The 18,603-nt window shown below is 48.1% G+C and overlaps 1 protein-coding gene across 5 annotated transcripts in view; it reads right to left on the minus strand.

Moving 5' to 3' along the window:
- The window catches only part of DAPK2 (death associated protein kinase 2), a 115,963-nt gene that overhangs the window by 36,123 nt on the left and 61,237 nt on the right, over positions 1 to 18,603 (minus strand). For 4 of the 5 annotated variants that reach the window (XM_032342818.1, XM_032342813.1, XM_032342816.1 and 1 more), the window contains exons 3-4: positions 15,302 to 15,523; positions 6,518 to 6,656 (exon numbers count right to left, since the gene is read on the minus strand). In XM_032342818.1, coding sequence (XP_032198709.1) covers positions 6,518 to 6,656; positions 15,302 to 15,523 — 361 coding nt within the window. The remainder of the gene's footprint in view (positions 1 to 6,517; positions 6,657 to 15,301; positions 15,524 to 18,603) is intronic. The other variant, XM_032342817.1, reaches the window with a different exon arrangement.

Here is an 18,603-nt window from a genome sequence, read left to right on the forward strand (position 1 = left end):
CTTTCTTTTTTTTTTTTTTAAAGATTTTATTTATTTATTTGACAGAGAGAGACACAGCGAGAGAGGGAACACAAGCAGGGGGAGTGAGAGAGGGAGAAGCAGGCCTCCTGCCAAGCAGGGAGCCTAATGCAGGGCTCTATTCCAGGACCCCAGGATCACAACCAGAGCCAAAGGCATCTAGATGCCTAAGGACTGAGCCACGCAGGCGCCCCTCATTTTTGTTTTCTTAAAGGTTTTCTTTCTTTTTTTTTTTTTAAAGTAATCTCTACCCCCAACGTAGGGCTTCAACTCACAAGCCTGATGTCAAGAGCTGCACGCTCCACCAACTGAGCCAGCCAGGTGCCCCTCAACTCTTTTAATTATGCCTCTCCATACTTACTATTTGCCACATTTTGTACTTTCCCTCCACTATTTAGAAGTTCAGTTTCCTCAGCTCACTCCTTCCGGGGTTACCCTAAGGGGGCCTGGCAAGAGTGGAAAATACAGCCAGCATTTATTTCTAGGGCTCTAGGCTCAGTCTGATGCATGGGGTTGCAATGAAGGGGCCCAAGGGCTACACTCTGAGGCTGGGGCACAAGCTAAGATTGGCATCTGAGGAACAGGAAACAAGGTCTTCCCCTAAAAATGCACCGAGAAGGTAAGGCAATCAGGAAAGACTTGTATAAAAGTTCCTACAGTAAAGTAAAATACTTTAGAGCACATGTGGGCTCCTCGGGTTAAAATGTAAAGTAGAAAAAAAGCATAAGAGAAAATTATAAAAGTAGTATAGTTATAAGCATCCTAAAATGAACACATACGCACACCTGTTCAAAAAGCTGGAGAAAATAGACCAATTGTTAATGGTTGTTTTGGAGTAGAAAGTCTATGGGTAACTTCTTTGCAAGTTTCTGTGTCTTCTATGAGCTACTACTTTTTATGACAGCATAAAAGACCATCCTTCAGTTAAAAAATGCTAAGGGGTAACTTTGGGTCATCCCTTTCCCATGTTCTTGTCATTACTGGCCTACTCTCTCTTAGCTATCCTCTCTGCGCTGCCAGAATTATCTTTCAAAATCAGAAATAAAATCATGTGCATCCATTCATGAAAGGTCTTCTACCAGTTATTAATTTTCTTAAGTGTGATAATGGTGGTAGGTTGGTAGGAGCCTGACCTGAATCTTGGGAGATGCCTGTAGAAATACCGAGAGTGGAATGTCAGGATGGCTAGAATTTTCTTTCAAATTATACCAACGTTTTAAAGAATCACATATATTTTTTATTTTAATTTTTATTTAAAATGGTTTTAATTTTAAAAGTATACATGTACTATGTGTACATGTCTGTGTGTAGATATACACATATATAAAAATACTTTTATATAAATATACATTTTTCTTTTTTAAAGAGAGAAGGAGGTAAAGCAAATGTGCCTATATGTCGGATCTAGGGGGAAGGTATAATGGTGGCCATTATATTCTTCCAATTTTTCTGATATGTTTTCATAATAAAAAATTTTGAGGGAAAAAGCCTTCCATGGTCTGCTTTGACAGACTGTGGTCTGGCCTGCACCTTCACAATCTCACTGTACTCAATCCCATCGGTTAAATCTCTGCCATGACTCGCCTTTGCTTCATGCTGCCAGGTTTTGGTATGGAAACAGCCTCCTTCTTATAAGTTCTACTTTCAAATGCATGCACATTTTATAGCAACTAATAAAATATACATTTTTTAAAATATGAGGAATAACTTATTAGAAATAACGTAACCAGATGAGAAATTAACTGTGTGAAGGAGAAATGCATGGCATGGTACAGACCTTTGGATTGATAATATGTCAGAGGCATGGCCCAAGGAAGTAAGAAATTTATGCTGTTCAGAATCTGGGGAAAGAAAAGCTCGTGGCACCCAGATTGGCTTAGTGTTTCCTCATTGGCTGAGTTCAAGCCCCAGCTCTGTCACTTAATACCTGTGTGATCCTGGACAAGTTATTTAACCTCTCTGAATCTCAATTGCCTTGTGTGTAAAAAAAGGACAATACTTTGTACCTCCATGCATGGCCACAAGGATCAAATGAGAGAACAAATGTATAAGCATGCTATATTCTAGAAAGTGCCATAAACATTCAAAATATTATTAGTATCATTCCTATGAAAGCTTGACGAGCAGACCCCATCATGTCACGAATGTAAAAAATAGCTCAAAGGATAATCAGAGCATTGAGGAATTTGGATTTGGGGTACTTTGTTTACAAATTCAAAATTCACTTCTTAATGCTATTTATATAAACCAAAAGCCCCATGAGAGTTCTAGGTTCCTGGCTTGCGTATAATTTCATTCAATCCTCATGGTGTGTGCTGAAAATACCAGTAAGATCTGAAGACGACCTTCCATTTTTGAATTCTCCAGCTGGTTTGGGGTGTAGGGGAGACACACCCATACTCAGAAGGGAAACTCCCAAATCTAAAATAAACACAAAACCACACAAACCTGCCCTCTATAAGACCTTCATTTGTGCTGGGATGGCATGCCAGGGTGAGGTCTCCGGGCAGTACTGAGGGTAAGCCACCATGCAGACGCCATGTCTGAAGGCACACCAGGTGCTAGGTGGTACTGAGGGGCAGTCAGCCCTAGGGTTCCTTCCATCCAGGCAAGCACAGGGCAACAGCATCTACCTTCACCACCTACAACCACCCACATCAATGGGCCTTTCTGGGGTATATTTACAACACACACTGGCATGGTATTCCCTCTGCTGAGTCAGAACACTTACCCCCTGGAAGTGAGATTTTGCTGGCGAGAGTCATGGTTAGCTTTCATTTCAGGTGGCCTCCCCACTGAGTCCCACCATGGCCACCTCCTAGTAGACAGTGGGCCCTTGGAAAGCAGGTACCCTATTGCACTGATGTTTGACACTCTATTCCTGGGCATATGACAGTCCCTCAATAAATGTTCACATCGTGGGACTAAAACCTGCCTGTAGCCTCTTTTGCATTTTCCAGGTGACATGAAAGTGCCATGCACACATCTGGTCTTACCAAGGCATTCATCCCTTTCTTCATGTGCCAGCGATGGTGCTAGATATAAGCAGCAGAAAGTGAGTGAGAGCGACAGATACTCCCAGCAGAAGGCTGTACAAAGGGCAACAGAATCAGAGAGGCAGGTTCATTCTAAGTTATGGTTTGGGAGGTAGCAGTAAAGTCTTCCCAGAGGAAGTAGTGTTTCTGCTGGGCCTAGAAGGGCAAGCAGGAAGGAAGTCTATGGCCAGAGAAAAGGAGGAGCAGCAGCTTCCTGGATGGGAACAGCCTGAACAAAGGAGGAGAGAGGCCAGAATACAGATCTGTCATCTTGTTGCCTGGAGCTAGAGTTTTGGAGGGGTTGGGGGGTGGGGAAGGTGGATGAGGTCAGAATCAGACCTGAATGTCATGCTGACAATGGGTTCCCTTATCCTACAGATGACAAGGACCGACCCATCACAAATTTCTGGGCAGCAGCCTGCCTTGATCTGTTTTCCCAAGACTGCTTATCATATGGTAATTGGTACATTTATTGTTCTCTGCCACAAGGCTGGGAACATGTCAGCTTTGACATGGGGCCGGGGATGGGGCCTCACCTCTCTAGCCTCTCTAGCACCGTGACGGAACAGGAAGAGCTTATCGGCTAGCAGTCCCAGGAGAAGCCATTCGTATTCCAGAGAGCTGCCCCTCCTCCATCACCTGCCCCTTCAAGCTGGAAGGTGAGCGTGGAGAACAGGTCACAGGTAGGGGCCTGGAGACAACAGGGTGGCTGTGTTCGTGGGACCACAAGACTAGCCTGACTCACTTGGTGAGGAGTACGAGAATACAAGTGTTGAGGAAAGCAGAGGCACCTCAAAGAGAATGAAAATCAGGAAGAAAAATATATCCATGAATAATGATTTTTAGATGGTGGGAAACAACATGGAACCACCCCACCCCCCACCCCAAGCTACCAGCTGGACTTTCTACATCATCCACTCTAGCTGGTGGAAAGTTCCAGCTGGGGGCACACATACCCACATTCTGGCTCCAGGGATGTCTACCCCATCATGAGGTAACACAGCTACTACTCATCACTTCCTGGAGTTGCTCAGCTGGGCCTGGGCCAAGGGACCACGGATGGGGGCGGATGGGCCAGAAGGCTCAGCATTTGCACAGCTCTAAGGACAGGAGGCCAAGATAGGGGTTAGCAGCAGCCTCGCCCTGCGCACATTTGAGGCAACCCAGACTGTCTCCAGGTGGTGGAAAGCAGCCAGACTGAGCCCAGGAGCCAGACATGCCCCAGCAGCCATCAATCTCAGCTCTCTGCTGGGCAGTTGAGAACTGCATTAGCAGGCCTGTTTTCCTAGTCTGATGGGCCCAAAATCCTGTAACAAGAGTTGTGTTTTCTTTTCCTCTCTGCTGGGAGGGGAAATAACAATGGCAGGTACTATTACAGAGTGCTACAGGGAGTCAGCTAATGCCGCTTCTCTTTAACCCCGGCAGCAACTGTGCCAGGTGGGGATTATTGCCTGTGTTGAAGCTGAACGACTAAGGCTCAGGGGTATCCCGGTATACAGCAGAGTGAAGACCAAACCCCTGGCCTGGCCGCCTCCAAGCCAACACTCCCCTCCCCAGAGCAGCCACACAAGCAAGTTAAAGACTTCTTTTCTTCTTCTTCCTCTTCTCCTTCTTCTTCTTCTTTTATTTATTTATTTGACAGAGAGAGAGACAGTTAGCGAGGGAACATAAGCAGGGGGAGTGGGAGAGGGAGAAGCAGGCTTCCCGCTGAGCAGGGAGCCCCATGTGGGGGATCATGACCTGAGCCGAAGGCAGATGCTTAATGACTGAGCCACCCAGGAGCCCTGCACACAAGCAAGTTATTAAACAGCATGAAGGGGCTACCGTCATGGTACCTATGGGATTACAACTCCTCCTACCTCTACCAGACCTGGTAGAGAAAAGACAAAGAGTGAGGCCAGGCTCCTGGAAGCAGTCAAGACACAGAAAACAACAAGTTAACTGTCCACAGTACTGTCAGGAGGGATACACAAGAGCAATTCAGGTAGACGGTTTCCCACTCAGAGTGTTAACCACCCCGAAGGCCAAAGGCCGGCTCAGGCCACACCCTCAGCAGATTAGGGCACTAGCCTCCCAGCTAGGCCCCAGCTAGCCTCCAGGTGTCCCCATTCTATCCAACCTTTCAGCCAGAGAGAGATCCTTCCAAAACACACATCCGCTCACCTCACCTCCATGTTCCCTCCCTACCCCACTCCCTACTCTGTAGCCCTCAGGGTAAAGTTCAACCTCTTTGGTTTAGCTCTCACACCCTTGTGTCTGCCTTGTGCTCGCCTCCTGGCTTGTTCATTCTGTCATTCAGAACATCTACTCTTTGCCGGTACTTTCCTGAATACACTGTGCTCTTTCCAGACCATATACACTGCTAGCCTCTCTTCCTCAGAAGACCCTTCACCTTTGGTAACCCCTGCCAGTCCTTCTAAACTCAACTCAAATATCACCTCTTCCAGGAAGCCCTCTGGGATACCTCAGTCTGACTCAGATGCCCTCTCCTTTGAGCTCCCCAACTCCCCTATACTTCCTCCTATCGCAGCACTTAAGAGTTGTTATGTTTCTTTCCTGTCTCCTGTACTAGGTTTCCTAGAAAAGAGGAACTGAGCCTAGACAGGGCCTTAGTTGGTTTGTATATCTGTAGAAATACCTAGGCACACGGCACAATGCTTGAAACACAATAGGACTTTCTGGATAGAAAACTGAACGGGTTTTCCCCCCACCCCCCGCCCCTGGGTAAATAGGTCTCTCTGATCCCGGGTTAGAGGATCTTTATGCTTCAGGGGCTTGTAAAGGCTCATTAGTCCACTAAACTGAGCTCAGTTACTACGGGAACTGATCCTTCTACTTTGACCACATTCTTGCTTTCTGAGCTCCTATGTGGTCGCAGTGAACTTTCTCAACCCTGATTACCAGTTACCACAAATGATCAGTGCCCCTTGGAAGCAGCTTTGTGGCCACGTTAGGAGATGGGAACAGGGAGGGCAGCCAGCGGTCCCTAGGCTCCAAGACTGATGACCTCTGGGCCAGGGGCCCTGGAGGCTGTGTGGGGCCCAGACAGCCAGCCGACCCTGGCAGTGCTTGCCTGAACGCTAAGACTTCTGCCTCTTCCTGAGTTCGTTCTTGGTTACTGACGAGTCCAGCCTTGTGACATGTGCTTGGTTTCACGTTTCCTGTCAGTGGTCTACTATTTAAAAATGACACCCCACCTACTACTGTCTGAAAGAGATAAGGTACCTGTGGTCTGAAGAAGCAGCTTCTTGCAACCAGCCTCTCTGTGAAGAAAGCCTGATAATGCAAAATGAAACCGAGGGACGCTTCCTGAGGCATCATATTTTTCTTAGGAGCTCAGAGTTTTCCATGGTGAGATGAGGGAGAATGGCCAAAGGGGCGCTGATCCCTTCCTAGCAGTAATGTCAGAAGGGACAGGGCCCGTTCTTCCTAAAATGATTCTTCTCCCACATCCCCTCACTGACCTTGAGATCAAAGTGAGCAATCTTCTTGGCATGAAGGTAGTTCACACCATCCAGGATTTGCTTGATGAAGCTGGTGGCCTCTTCCTCACTCAGCGACTCCTTCTGGGCCAGGAAGTCAAAGAGCTCTCCTCCCGACACTCTGCAAGACACCAGTGGTGGGGTGGGGGCCAGGCCGTGGGTGCAGCTCCTAACCATGACCCCAATCATTTGGACATACAGCAGGATCCCCTCACCCATCTCTGGGGTTCTGTCCAACCAGCACCAGGAACCGACTTTGCTTCTATTTACTGCATTCTTCCCTTTGGATCATAAGGGCAGGAACTGCTCTTAGGGGGTCACCAGAAGGATCTTGGGTTACCCTTGGTATTACCTCTCCCCACCCCATGACTGAGGGGACAGAGGACAGAAACAGTGCTGTGCAGTGACAAAGAGGAACATATGCTGGGCCAGAAACTGGAGGCTCAGGTTTTAGTCCAGCTCTGCCACTCACCTTGGGCAATTCACTTTCCCCCTTCAGGCAGATCTTAGTTTCCTTACCTGCAGGATGAGCAGATTGAGAAAGATGGCTCCTGAGCCCTTTCTTTCATTTTACAAAAGATGGCCTCCTCAAAGCTCAAGGGAATCTAGGCATGGGTTCTAGACCCATTTAAAAACCTGACCATGATACTCTTGTCCTCACCCTCCCCTCTCTTGCACCTTATCGTAGATATGGCAGGAATGGAGGCCCACAGAGCAAAAACAACCTCCCCTGTAAATACTAGTTTACAGGTTTTTTTTTCTCCCCCACCCCCCACTCCTGCCTAGTTTACAGTTTTATCGGAATTAGGGATTTGGGGTTGCCAGATAAAATAGGGGATTCTTATTCACTAAATCTGATAGCCCTACTGGGTTTGTTTGTCCTCTGATGGATGCTAGGGTATCCAGCCAGGATGTGCTTCTCTGGGGCTGGGACAGAGCCAAGAGTCATCCCAAGGAAAGATATTAGGAAGAGATCTGGACCAAAGTGTCCAAGAACTCAGGATCACCTGAGGAACCTGCTTTAAATGCATATCCCAGGTCCTACCACAGACCCTAACAAATTAGATTCTCCAGCCCCTAAGCCTTAGAACCTATATTTTTACAATAAAAAAAAAATACTAGTTAATTCATATTCATTGAATGCTTACTCTGTGCATAATGTATACTTAAGGCATATTATCTCATTTAACCATCACAATACCTTACGAGCTAAGAACTAGTATTGCCTACTTGAAAAAACAGAGCCTGTCTCTGTGTTTGAAAAAACAGAGGCCCAAGGTCATGGAGCTAGTAAGTGGCATTCAGGATTCAAACCCAGGCAGGATGACTTTCAACCACTCTATCATATCGAGTGTCCTCAGATGATTCTTAAATGGCCAGAATGGCTTCTGTCCCAATTTGGGGACCCACTTATACCCTACTGCCTAGTTCATCCTAAACAAAGAGCACCAAAATGTCCTTTTTCACTGTTCTTTAAAAATGTTCAGAAGCGGGGCGCCTGGGTGGCTCAGTGGGTTAAGCCTCTGCCTTCGGCTCAGGTCATGATCCTGGGGTCCTGGGATAGAGCCCCACATTGGGCTCTCTGCTCAGCAGGGAGTCTGCTTCCCTTCCTCTCTCTGCCTGCCTCTCGGCCTACTTGTGGTCTCTCTCTGTCAAATAAATAAATAAAAATCTTAAAAAAAAAAAAATGTTCAGAAGTACCCACGGAACCACTCTTCAATCTCAGTGTCATGAAAAACAGAACCCCTGGACATGATGGGGTACCAAGAACAAGCACACAGCAACACCCATGACGTTATCTCACACCCACCTCTGCTTCAGCCTCTCGCTCCGTGCTAGCTAACAGAACTTTCTGCCGTGATGGAAATGTGTTCTATGAACACTGTCCAATATAGCCACTAGTCACATGTGGCTACTGAGCATCGAGAGGAACTGAATTTTAAATTTTATTTCATTTGAAATCATTTTCATTCAAAAACTGAAGGGGTATAAAATAGTTTACTCCAAACACAACTTTATTGTTTTGATAGGATTGTATTTCACGCTAACCATTACATGAGAATGAGCTAAATGTGCTGTACGTGTAAAAAACACACTAAGTTTTGAAGATGGAATACGGAAAAAAGAATGTGAAATATCTCATTAATGATTTTGATATCGATTACATATTAAAATGATATTTATATATATATAGGAGTAAATAAAAATATGATAAAAATTAATTCACCTATTTCTTTTTACTTATTATTCAAGGTGGCTAATAGAAAATCTCAAATCACATATATGGTTCATATTCTATTTCTCTTGAACTGTGCCAATATGGAGGTTATCTCCTTTAGATCTAGCCATTAGGTTACAGGAAATGCAAGACATAGAGGAACGAGTTCACTAACAGCATGAGGAAGGAATAAGCCAAATCCAGGCTGTGAGACAATCAACGGGACAAATGACCTAGTTTTTCCAACAAATCAATAGCATCAAGGAAGAAGGGGAAAGAAAACTGGTACAGGAGAAATGAGACAGAAGAGACAAAAGAACCAGATGCAGTGTGCAGACCTCACTTGGATGCTAATTCAAATAAAACAACCATAAAAAGATATCTCTGGGTCAATCAGAGAAACATCACTATGGACTGCAGCGTAGACAGCCTCGGTGGTCCCGAGGCCCAACTGGATAATTCTGTCATGGGATAGATACACGATGGCCACATTTTAAAAAACTGTCATCAATGAGAGATGCACACTAGAATGTTTATATGTAAAGTGACATTTTGTCTGAGAGTTGCTCTACAATATTCCAGCAAACAATCAGCTAGGGTAGGGGCAGGTGAGGGGAGTAGGAGTTTTAGATAAAACAAGACTGGCAAAACGTTGATCATTTGAAGCTGGGTGATGGGCATATGAGCGTTCCTTACATTTTTCTCTCTACTTTTGTGTATTTGAAATCCACTATAATCAGAAGTTAGTAGTAAACTTCCACAGTGGGGGGTGGGGGCAGACTCTGGGATCTCCCTCAGCCGCCTTCCCACATTATGACCATCATCGCCTGGCAGTTCCTCCATAACAGATGAGGAAACCGAGGCCCACAGGAGGGAAGTGGCCATGCAAGGTCTCTCAGCAGGGGAGTGTGCGGTCAAGGCCATGTCCAGGCCCCAGCCGCTGTCCAACACTGTCTCCTCAGGCGAACGTGTGACTGGGGAGGAGCTGCCCTAACCCTCTCAGCCATGCCTGTCAGGGACTGGGGGTAATGAGGATGTCTACATGCTCACCTCGTTCTGAAGAGCAAATGGGCTGGTGCTATAAGGAAGGCACTCAGCCCAGTGACCAGCATGTGTCAGCACTCCACCAGCAGGGCTTCCGCCATGACGTATTGTTTGTCACATGTGGTTAGTGTGGGAGAAGGCGCTGGGGATGCAGTGAGGCTTGGGAAGGGCCTGGCCAGGGGAGTACGGGAAATGAGCAAAGGCCCAGAGACAGGGGCGGGAGTGGGGGGATGCGTACAGGGCATGTATGTGGCAGGAAATCCCTGGGCCTGGCCAGCCTTGGAGGTGAGGGGCAGGCCTGCTGGCGCACTGGTTCTGTGGAGAGCACATCACTCTCCACCTTAGTCTTCTCTCATCTGTCAAATGGGGTTAAAAATATCTCCTTCTGGCAGACAGATGAATGTCAGAAAGAAGACCCTGTTCCTGCTGGGGTGTGAGCTTCTCAAGGGCAGGAGTCATGATCAGGTCCTCATCTTTCTGGCTAGTGTCTGCCGCATAAGAGATGCTGAGTCAATATTTAGAGAAAGTGGGGGTGGTGGTAAAGGGGTGAAGAGAGCCTGAGAGAGGCGCCAGTGAGATGGCGCCTGAGAGCTTGTTGGCTGCTAGAGCCTCACTGTCCCTCTACTCCCTCAGCTGGGCACAGCCCGAGGTGGCTGCCTCAGTGTTGGGATGAGGCTGGTGCACTATTTCTCCATGTGTCTCGGGGGTGAGGCCATTCTCTGCCCTACCGCCTCCTGGGCAGGTGCTGGAAAGTGGAGCCTCCTGTTATCTGCTGAAGGAGTAACCCTGAGTCCAGTCAAAGAACCAGGACGGTGGTCCCAATCCTTCCCTAACATAGATCCAACCTTCCCCTGAGGGTATGGCACGGGAGAATCCCTGGGCCTGGCTTTTCTTCTTGCAAAACAGGAATGAGGATGGGGTACCTGGGCAGCTCAGTGGGTTAAGCCTCTGCCTTCGGCTCAGGTCATGATCTTGGGGTCCTGGGATCAAGCCCCGCATTGGGCTCTCTGCTCAACAGGGAGGGAGCCTGCTTCCCCTTCTCTCTCTGCCTGCCTCTCTGCCTACTTGTGATTTCTCTCTCTCTCTGTGTCAAATGAATAAATAAAATATTTTTTAAAAAACAAATTTTTTAAAAAGAGTAAAAAAAAAAAACCAGGAATGAGAAAAAAAAACCCAGCCTATGGCCCCCGGGAGTGGGGAATCTTGCTGTAGGGTTGGACAAGTGCTATGAGACCCCTGATGAAGTCCTGGAAGTAAACACCACACACCATATCGTTGTCAGGCGTGCCGGTGGTGGAAGGGCATTTGACTCCAAGTCTACTCAAAGTTTGCCACCTGTGCTTCCCCTGAGCATTCTCTCCCTTGAAACTCACATCCCCCCAGAGGGGTAGATGGAACTTCTGTCCTGATTTTTCAAATGAGAAACAGAGGCCCGAAGAGAGTAAGACTTACCCAACGTCACACAGTAAGTCACAGAACCAGGATTCAGAGCTGCATCTTTTCAGCCCCAGTCTACCATGTCTTTCTCACCGCACTGTCTCCACATTATAAAGCCTGACTTAGTGCCATGAGGAAGGCTCAAAGCCTCCCCAAGTAGTGGGCAGTCCTCTGACATCCCTGTTCAGCCGCATTGGATCCCTCATTTCACGCTATTGTTAGCTGTCTGTCTCTCTCCCCAGCTACGTTATGTTCATTTCCACAGCACCTTGTGTAACAAAGGCATTCAACAGAAGGTAGGTGGTTAAAAGAACAAAGGGGGAAAAGCATTAAAACTCTCAGCATGATATAGGATATTCCATATCATACAGAAGTGACACCGTGGCATCGGCAAGAGACCTGTCCGGGGCCCTGTGCCCATGTTCAAATCCACAGCGTCCCCTCTTGCTGGCCCTTGCTTTCTGTCCTTCCAGCCGCTGCTGGGTTCTGTGAGGCTGCTGCCTCAGGCATATCCTAGCCTTCTTACCTTAAATAGAAAGCTCCCTAAGTGTGAAAGAATCTCGTGATAATGGGGATGTGTCCTGTCACCCAGAGCCACCGATGTGAAGGCCCAGGCTGGGTGAGGGTTTGGGAGACAGTCATCAGCCACTCCATTTGAAGGTGTGATCTGGGCAGGAGACCGGGTAACTCATGGTCTCCTTCGGATAAAGGAGGGAATAGCCACAGGAGTCCCCAGACTCTCCGCCGAGAGTCCTGGAAGCGTGGAAGACTGATGAGGTCACCACGGGTAAATGTCCAAGTCTGGACACCCAGGCTGGGGACACTCACATCAGTGCCCTGGCAGCTCTCCTCAAGGTTTTATTCATTTTCCCCTTAACACAGCTTTTCCCAAGAGCTTCTCAGCCCCCAAACCTCTTTCCTGGAGCTTCCTGTCTCCTCCCAAAGGTCTCTCCTCTCACATCCCAAAGCTCTTTAGCTTAAAGATGAAAAGCAAAACCTAATAGTCTGAGCCTCTTGTCCTGTCCTCTCAGCATCCCCAGGATCAGTCCCTTCCGGGTCTGCTGATCTCCCTTCTTGCAGTTGCTCTGCCTGCTGGAAACACTTCCCTGACTGGTTTGTGAACGTGCGCTAAAACGACCTGCGTGGGCAGTGATTGAGGAAGGATGCTGCTAGAGCTGCTCAGGCCCAGGAAACAGCACTCAATCTGGGGCACTGGGAAGCACTGCCCATACGCTGGGGCGCTCTGCCGGGTCATTCTCTCCGATGCAACCGCCTGGGTCTTGCTTTCCATTCGCTGGGGATCCGGGAGGTACCAGAGCCATCGGGCCTGGATGGAGAGCCTGTCCAAACTCCCAGGGCTGACTTACATTTTCCAGAGCACACTGCACATATGACATGAGTTAATCTACTGAGATTTTGAAAATATTCTTTATGGTATACAGAAGTCAGCTTATATAGCAAAACCGAATCCTTCCCATCTTTGCCTTCAACAGTCCTGACTGGAGGCAGCTGCTGCTAAGGAGGTCATGGATGGGGGAACAACAGCTAAAAGGGACTCAAATTGGGGCTGGGCATGTCCTCTGAGAACCGGTCACTTTAATAGAAAGCAGAGTGTGCCAGGCACTGGACCGCAATTGCCGAGAGGGGCAGTAGGATTGGGGTAGACCTATCCATAAAACCTGCCATTTCAACTGAACAGGCAGGCACTAATACTCATGTTCCAGCACTGGGCAAACCCACCGACCTATTAGGTTCATGAGGACCGGGCTGCCAAAGGCTGCTGAACAGCCCAACAGGGGTCACCAAGTCCAACCACAAAAAAGCCCACAAAAAGTCTTTCTCTGTCAGGAGATCCTCCCTCTCAGACCCCAGTGAGAGCAGTGAGACAGCTTGAAAGAAAAGAAGGAGACAGAGAAACTCTAAGTACACAGAACGGAGCAAGCATGGCAGCTTGCGCTGGCGACAACCAGTGGTATGGACAGTGACAGCTCACTAGAAGAGGGCACATAACTGTCACGGACCAGGAGCCTTGCTGGGAGAAACAGAGACATCTCAAGAGCATCCCAGACCCCAACTTCTAGGGTTTTACAAACAGAGAGAAGCAGGCGATTTCCCCTGCAATTAAAGAATAAAATTCTTTCATTTTATGAAAATGATCCTCTTCCTGGGGACTGATCCAAAAGGATTATTTCAAACAAACAAACAAACAAACAAAAAGGTGGGAAATTATGAGAAGAAAGTTGTTTCATGGCCATAAAATCTGTAATGGTTAAAAGCTGGGAAATAAAAACCAAATGTCTAACAATAAAGATACACGAGTATGTAATTCAATGAAACATGATACACTCAGTTAAAAGAAAAAACCCTTTTTGTGAAATTATGCTAATTGAGGGGGGAAAGCAGACCAAGAAATTGTACAAGTACAATGATTGTATACAAACAGATAAAGACTGAGAGGAATCACAGAAAAACATAAATAGCTATGTTTGGGTGGTAGGATTATGAATGTAATTTCTTTTCAGTTGCTGGAAAGTTTTTTAAAGCAGTGGCCTTGCTTTCCCAGCAGAGATGGGCTTCTCACTCTGCTGGGAACCAGTGTGCCAACTGCTCCCCCTGAGCCCCACAGGATGCCACACCTCGGGCTGTCCACATGGCTGACCACACCTGCAGGACACCCCGAGGCTTGCTGAGTCAGCAGAGGTATTTGCCAGCTAGTGTGACTCGTTGAGAAGACCACGGGAGAGACATGAAGGACGCTGGAGTGAGAAAGGAGTAGCACGAGTGATTTTATGCATTTAAACAGAGAGATGAATAATTTAAGCATCCAATGCAAGAGTATGCAAATGGCCATCTGCTATGTAAATCTATATCCTGGTAATACAAGGGTTTAGCTCTCAAACTAGAATTATTTCAAATGTCAGGTGATCCACCCAACCTGTAGGCAGGCGAAGGGTGGCTGCCACATTTAGGGATGAGAGCTGAAACTCAGAGGAGGGAGGTGACTGGCCCAAGGTCACAAAGTCAGGGATTACCAAAATAAATGCCACCACCCTTCTGTTAACCGGCAGATGCATAGATGCCTGTGAGGCTCAGAATATTCCCAACACGGGTCTTGCTGCTTGACTGGACACAGCCATTGTACCACAGTCCAGCTCAAACTCTGTTGTCTGCCAGAGTCCCATCTCCACATTCCATGGCCACACCTCTGGAGGGACACCAGACTGTGACATCTCCCCCCACGAGGTTGGCATAAGGCCATCCCACCTCAAGCTCATCACTGTCCACACAAGCCTGTGGACTCAGGTCCTGGCCCCGCCTCTTTCTGGCTTTGGGACCAATAAGCAACCTGGCTTCTCAGTGTTCTTGTCTGTAAAATGGGAAGAATAAGAGCTTCTGTGTGCTAAGATTGTTAGGAAGATTAAGTAAGGTAACAGAAGTGCTCAGTACAGTGAAAACAAAGTAAGCCCTCCAGGTTAGTAGGACACTTCCCTCAAGAGTCTTTGTGAGGACTGAACAAGATGGCAAACATGAAGCACCTGACAAATAGTTGGCTTACCATGGGGGTGGGGCGCTCTCAATAACAGCTATTATTAGGATAATGAAGGCATCAAACAGCACAAATGCAGAGATTTTTTTCTCAGGAAAGGGGTGGAGAAGGGCTCTCTGGAGCCTGGAGCATGACTGCTTCTCTCCTCCTCACAGAGAAGACCCCTCCCAGACTGCCTCTCCTTCCCTCCCACCACCTTCTTACACCCTATCCCCCACCGTCCCCTCCACCCCCACCGCCACGTCCTCCCCTGAGCTCTTCAGCCAGGAAATGACCCCAGCACCAGCCACTGCTTCCCTTTTATCCCCAGGGTCCAATGAAAGCCAGACCTAGACTCTAGCCCTGTCCCCACTACTCAGCAAACCCACCTACTTTGACCCAGATTGCAGGGGGCGGGGGCGGTAACCAAGGGAAACAACCCTCCGCTGACTTCATCTGCTTGCTACTGCCCTCTGGGACCTGTGGCTGCACCATCCAGCACCCTCCCCGCCCCCACCAGGGGTCCCGGGCACCCACTCACAGCTCCAGGATGAGCACCACGTCGGTGCGGTTCTCGAAGACGTCGTGCAGCGTGATGACGTTGGGATGCAGCACCTGCCGCAGGATGCTCACCTCCCGCTCGATTTCTTCCCGACTCACGCCCCGCCGGCTGGCCCGGCTCTGCCGCTTTTTTATGAACTTTGCCGCGTACTCCAGCCCTGTGCTTTTCTCTCGGCACTTCTTCACAATGGCAAACTGGCCGCTGTGGGGGACACAGACCGGCACAGTTGGGTTGTTACTATGTCCATCCAGGAAGTGACCTAGTTGCCAGCCCCCAGGCCACACTAATTCAGAGTCATGCTGCAAGGGTAGGACAAATCATGCTCCCAGCCAGCATCCTCACCTGCCTGTTAACCGTGGCTGAGATGGGGCAGGTCCTGGGCTTCCCTTTTGTTCATACAAATCCTTCACCTTGACTAGGAATGAATGTTAGTATTGTCATTCCCAGTGCACAGATGTGACCACTGAGGCCCTGGAAGGTTACTGATTTGATGAGGATGACACAGCCTCATCGTTCCTAAGTCTCAGTTAGAACCTGAGTCCAGTATCCACTAGATAAAACCACAGGGTCCAGAAGCTTGTATTATGTCATGTAAAGTTTAAAAAGGAAAAACATAAAGATCAGTTCGGTATGGTCAAAGTACTAATGGTAACAGTTACTTATTTCCATCCTTATCTGGATACAAGTACAAGTCCATCGATTTCTAACTGTGATATCTCCATATTCCCTATATTCTTATTCTACCTTTGTTCCCAACCTCCTTCCAACAAATAAAATCTCAATGACCTGACCAAAGCAGGTCTACAGCAAGAGAGCAGAGCCAAGATGAGGGTGATGCCCTTAAAGTAAGGGCAAGGCCAGAGGACATGCTGGCTGGGTTGGTGGGATATTGGTGGAGGCCAGGTGGATGGAGGCAGTCTAATACTGTTAATAACAATAAGTGGGAGCTCGCCATGGTGAGAGGGCTAATGGGACCACAGAGTTGTAAAGTGTTAGAAAACTGATGCGTAGGAGAGGTCAAGAGATAAGTGTAAGGTCATCACAGAGTCAATGGCCAAGCCAGGGGCCCAGCCCACTGTCCACAAAGCCACTAAGTAGTTATAGAAGTCAAGACCGTGCTTAGTGCCCCCCAGGTTTGAGCCTAGAAATGCTTCGCTCTGGCAACCAATACAGTTACCATGAAATGGTGTCCCTCCCAATGGCAGGTGGCCCTGAGCCAGCTTCTCTGAGTGCTCCAAGGACAGCCCACTCTACAGGGAAGGGCAGCAGCCTTCTGTTCGCCATCTCAGTTCAGATGGGCAAGGCAGGTGGGCAGCTCTAAGTCCCCGGAGACGACCCAGTGGTCGCCCCCTTCTGGGGTCCTCCCACTCTTCTTCCATCATTTTCCACAAGCGCCCCATGTTTTCTCACCCACAATACCCACTTCTTAAGATAGAACTCAGAAAGTGTTCAGGTTCAGTTTAATGGCTTAATAAGGGAGCACCATACTCCACAGGCAGAATGTACTCTCTTAGTGGCTCTGGGGTAAGAGTTATGCACAATGAAATTCTCCAGATATTTGCCTCAACCTCAGAAAATAGCTTCACATCTGAACCACTCCATTCCTAGAATAATTCTCAGTGAGAGAGCCTTCAAAATAAACCTAAGTGGAAAAAAAAAAAAAATCAAGTAGAGCAAGCAAGGAATAGATATGCCAACACTTAAATAGCATTCTATGGCAACCACCTTAGAGACGTCACCAGACGCATATTCCCGTAACTCTCCATGCCCTCATCCTCCATTCACTCAGCACTGCCTGAGTGTCTGCTCTGTGCCAGGCCCTGTGCGACAGAAAAAGGGGCAGGGACCAAAGGCACAGACAACAGGTACAGAGGAAGCTCTGGGGAAGGAGAGGGTCCTGGGAGCTGGTCTAGGCTGGGCAGGAATGGCTTTATGGAACCAAATTTATATTACACTGTCTACTAATTCTAAAGTTTCAGCTATTTATGCCCTGAATATTGGCTCCTAGCTGTCTACACACTAGGGGTTGATGCAGGTGGAGGGAAGCCAGGCCTCTCAAAGCCAGAGTGAACACAGTCAGTGAGATTTCTAACACAGCTGGTCCCCTGGAGCTACTTTGGGCCTCAGGGACACTGGGTCCCTCAGTCGGAGGCAGCAAACACCTGACAAAGCTTCCAGTCCCAGGCAACTGTAAGTCTCAATGTCAGGACAGCCATGTTCTTTTCTCTGACATCTCAGGGGCCTGGTGTCAGCAGCCCTCAGGGCAGACAGGGCTCACTCCTTCCCGCTGACTGATGGGGAAACCAAAGCTTAAGGATTTTAAGCATTTTGTTTAAGCTCACAGCACACAGATGTGGAGGCACAGGATCTTTGTAAAGCTGAGAGAAATATTTCTAAGTCACCTTGAGAAAGCTCCACCACTTTGACTTATGAGGGAAACAGAGGCATTTTTCTGTATGACATGACTTAAAAATTCCTCAGAGTCTCAAAAAAAGCAAATGAGTGTTTGCTTTTCCTGGTTGAGTTTTCTCCTTGTTGAGAGCAACTATGGATGGCCATGAGAGGTGACTGGGGCGGGGGGGGGGGGTCAGTCCTAATATACAGGCCATTTCTTCCCACCAAAAGCAGGAATTTTGAGAGTGGGTGAATAATGAAGCCAAACACCAAAGAACACCACTCATCTCCCCTCTCTTCCTGGGGGAGGGGTCCTCCATTCAACCTGCCCTGGGGAGTCCAAGGGGAGCCCAAGGAGAGCTTAGGCCACTGATGCCCTTCTTGGTGGACCATTACTGGAAAGAGGGGAGAATAGCTCCATGAGGGCCAGCACCTAGGCTGAGAGGTTTGGGCAGCAAAAGCAGCACTCCAGCACAGACAGGCCTGGACTCGGGAAACTTATGCTGTCCCCTGGGGCAAGTGGCTACCTGCTCTGAGCATCAGTTTCCTCATCTGTAAAATGGGAATCATGACTTCCTACTAGGGACTCTTGGTGACTGGAAACATCTGCAATGCTGGCCCACAGTCAGGTCTAATGGATGACAGCTATTCTAACTGTTACCAGTTTACCGCTCCTCTGAAGGTCAAGCTAGAGGCACCATGGAAGTCACTGATCTACATGGTGGGCAGTGTGTGGCCAGGGAGTCAGTGTCATTTTTAAAGTCCTCCTCATGATTCTAGTGCATAGCTAGATGCAGGGATATCTTTGTCCTAAGCAGTTAACCAACTCTCTTGCCCCTTCGAGGAGTGGTTCTCAACTGGCTGTACACAGGAATCACCCAGGGGAC

This window comes from Mustela erminea, chromosome 5 (genome assembly GCF_009829155.1).
Source record: "Mustela erminea isolate mMusErm1 chromosome 5, mMusErm1.Pri, whole genome shotgun sequence".
Classification (NCBI taxonomy): Eukaryota; Metazoa; Chordata; class Mammalia; order Carnivora; family Mustelidae; genus Mustela; species Mustela erminea.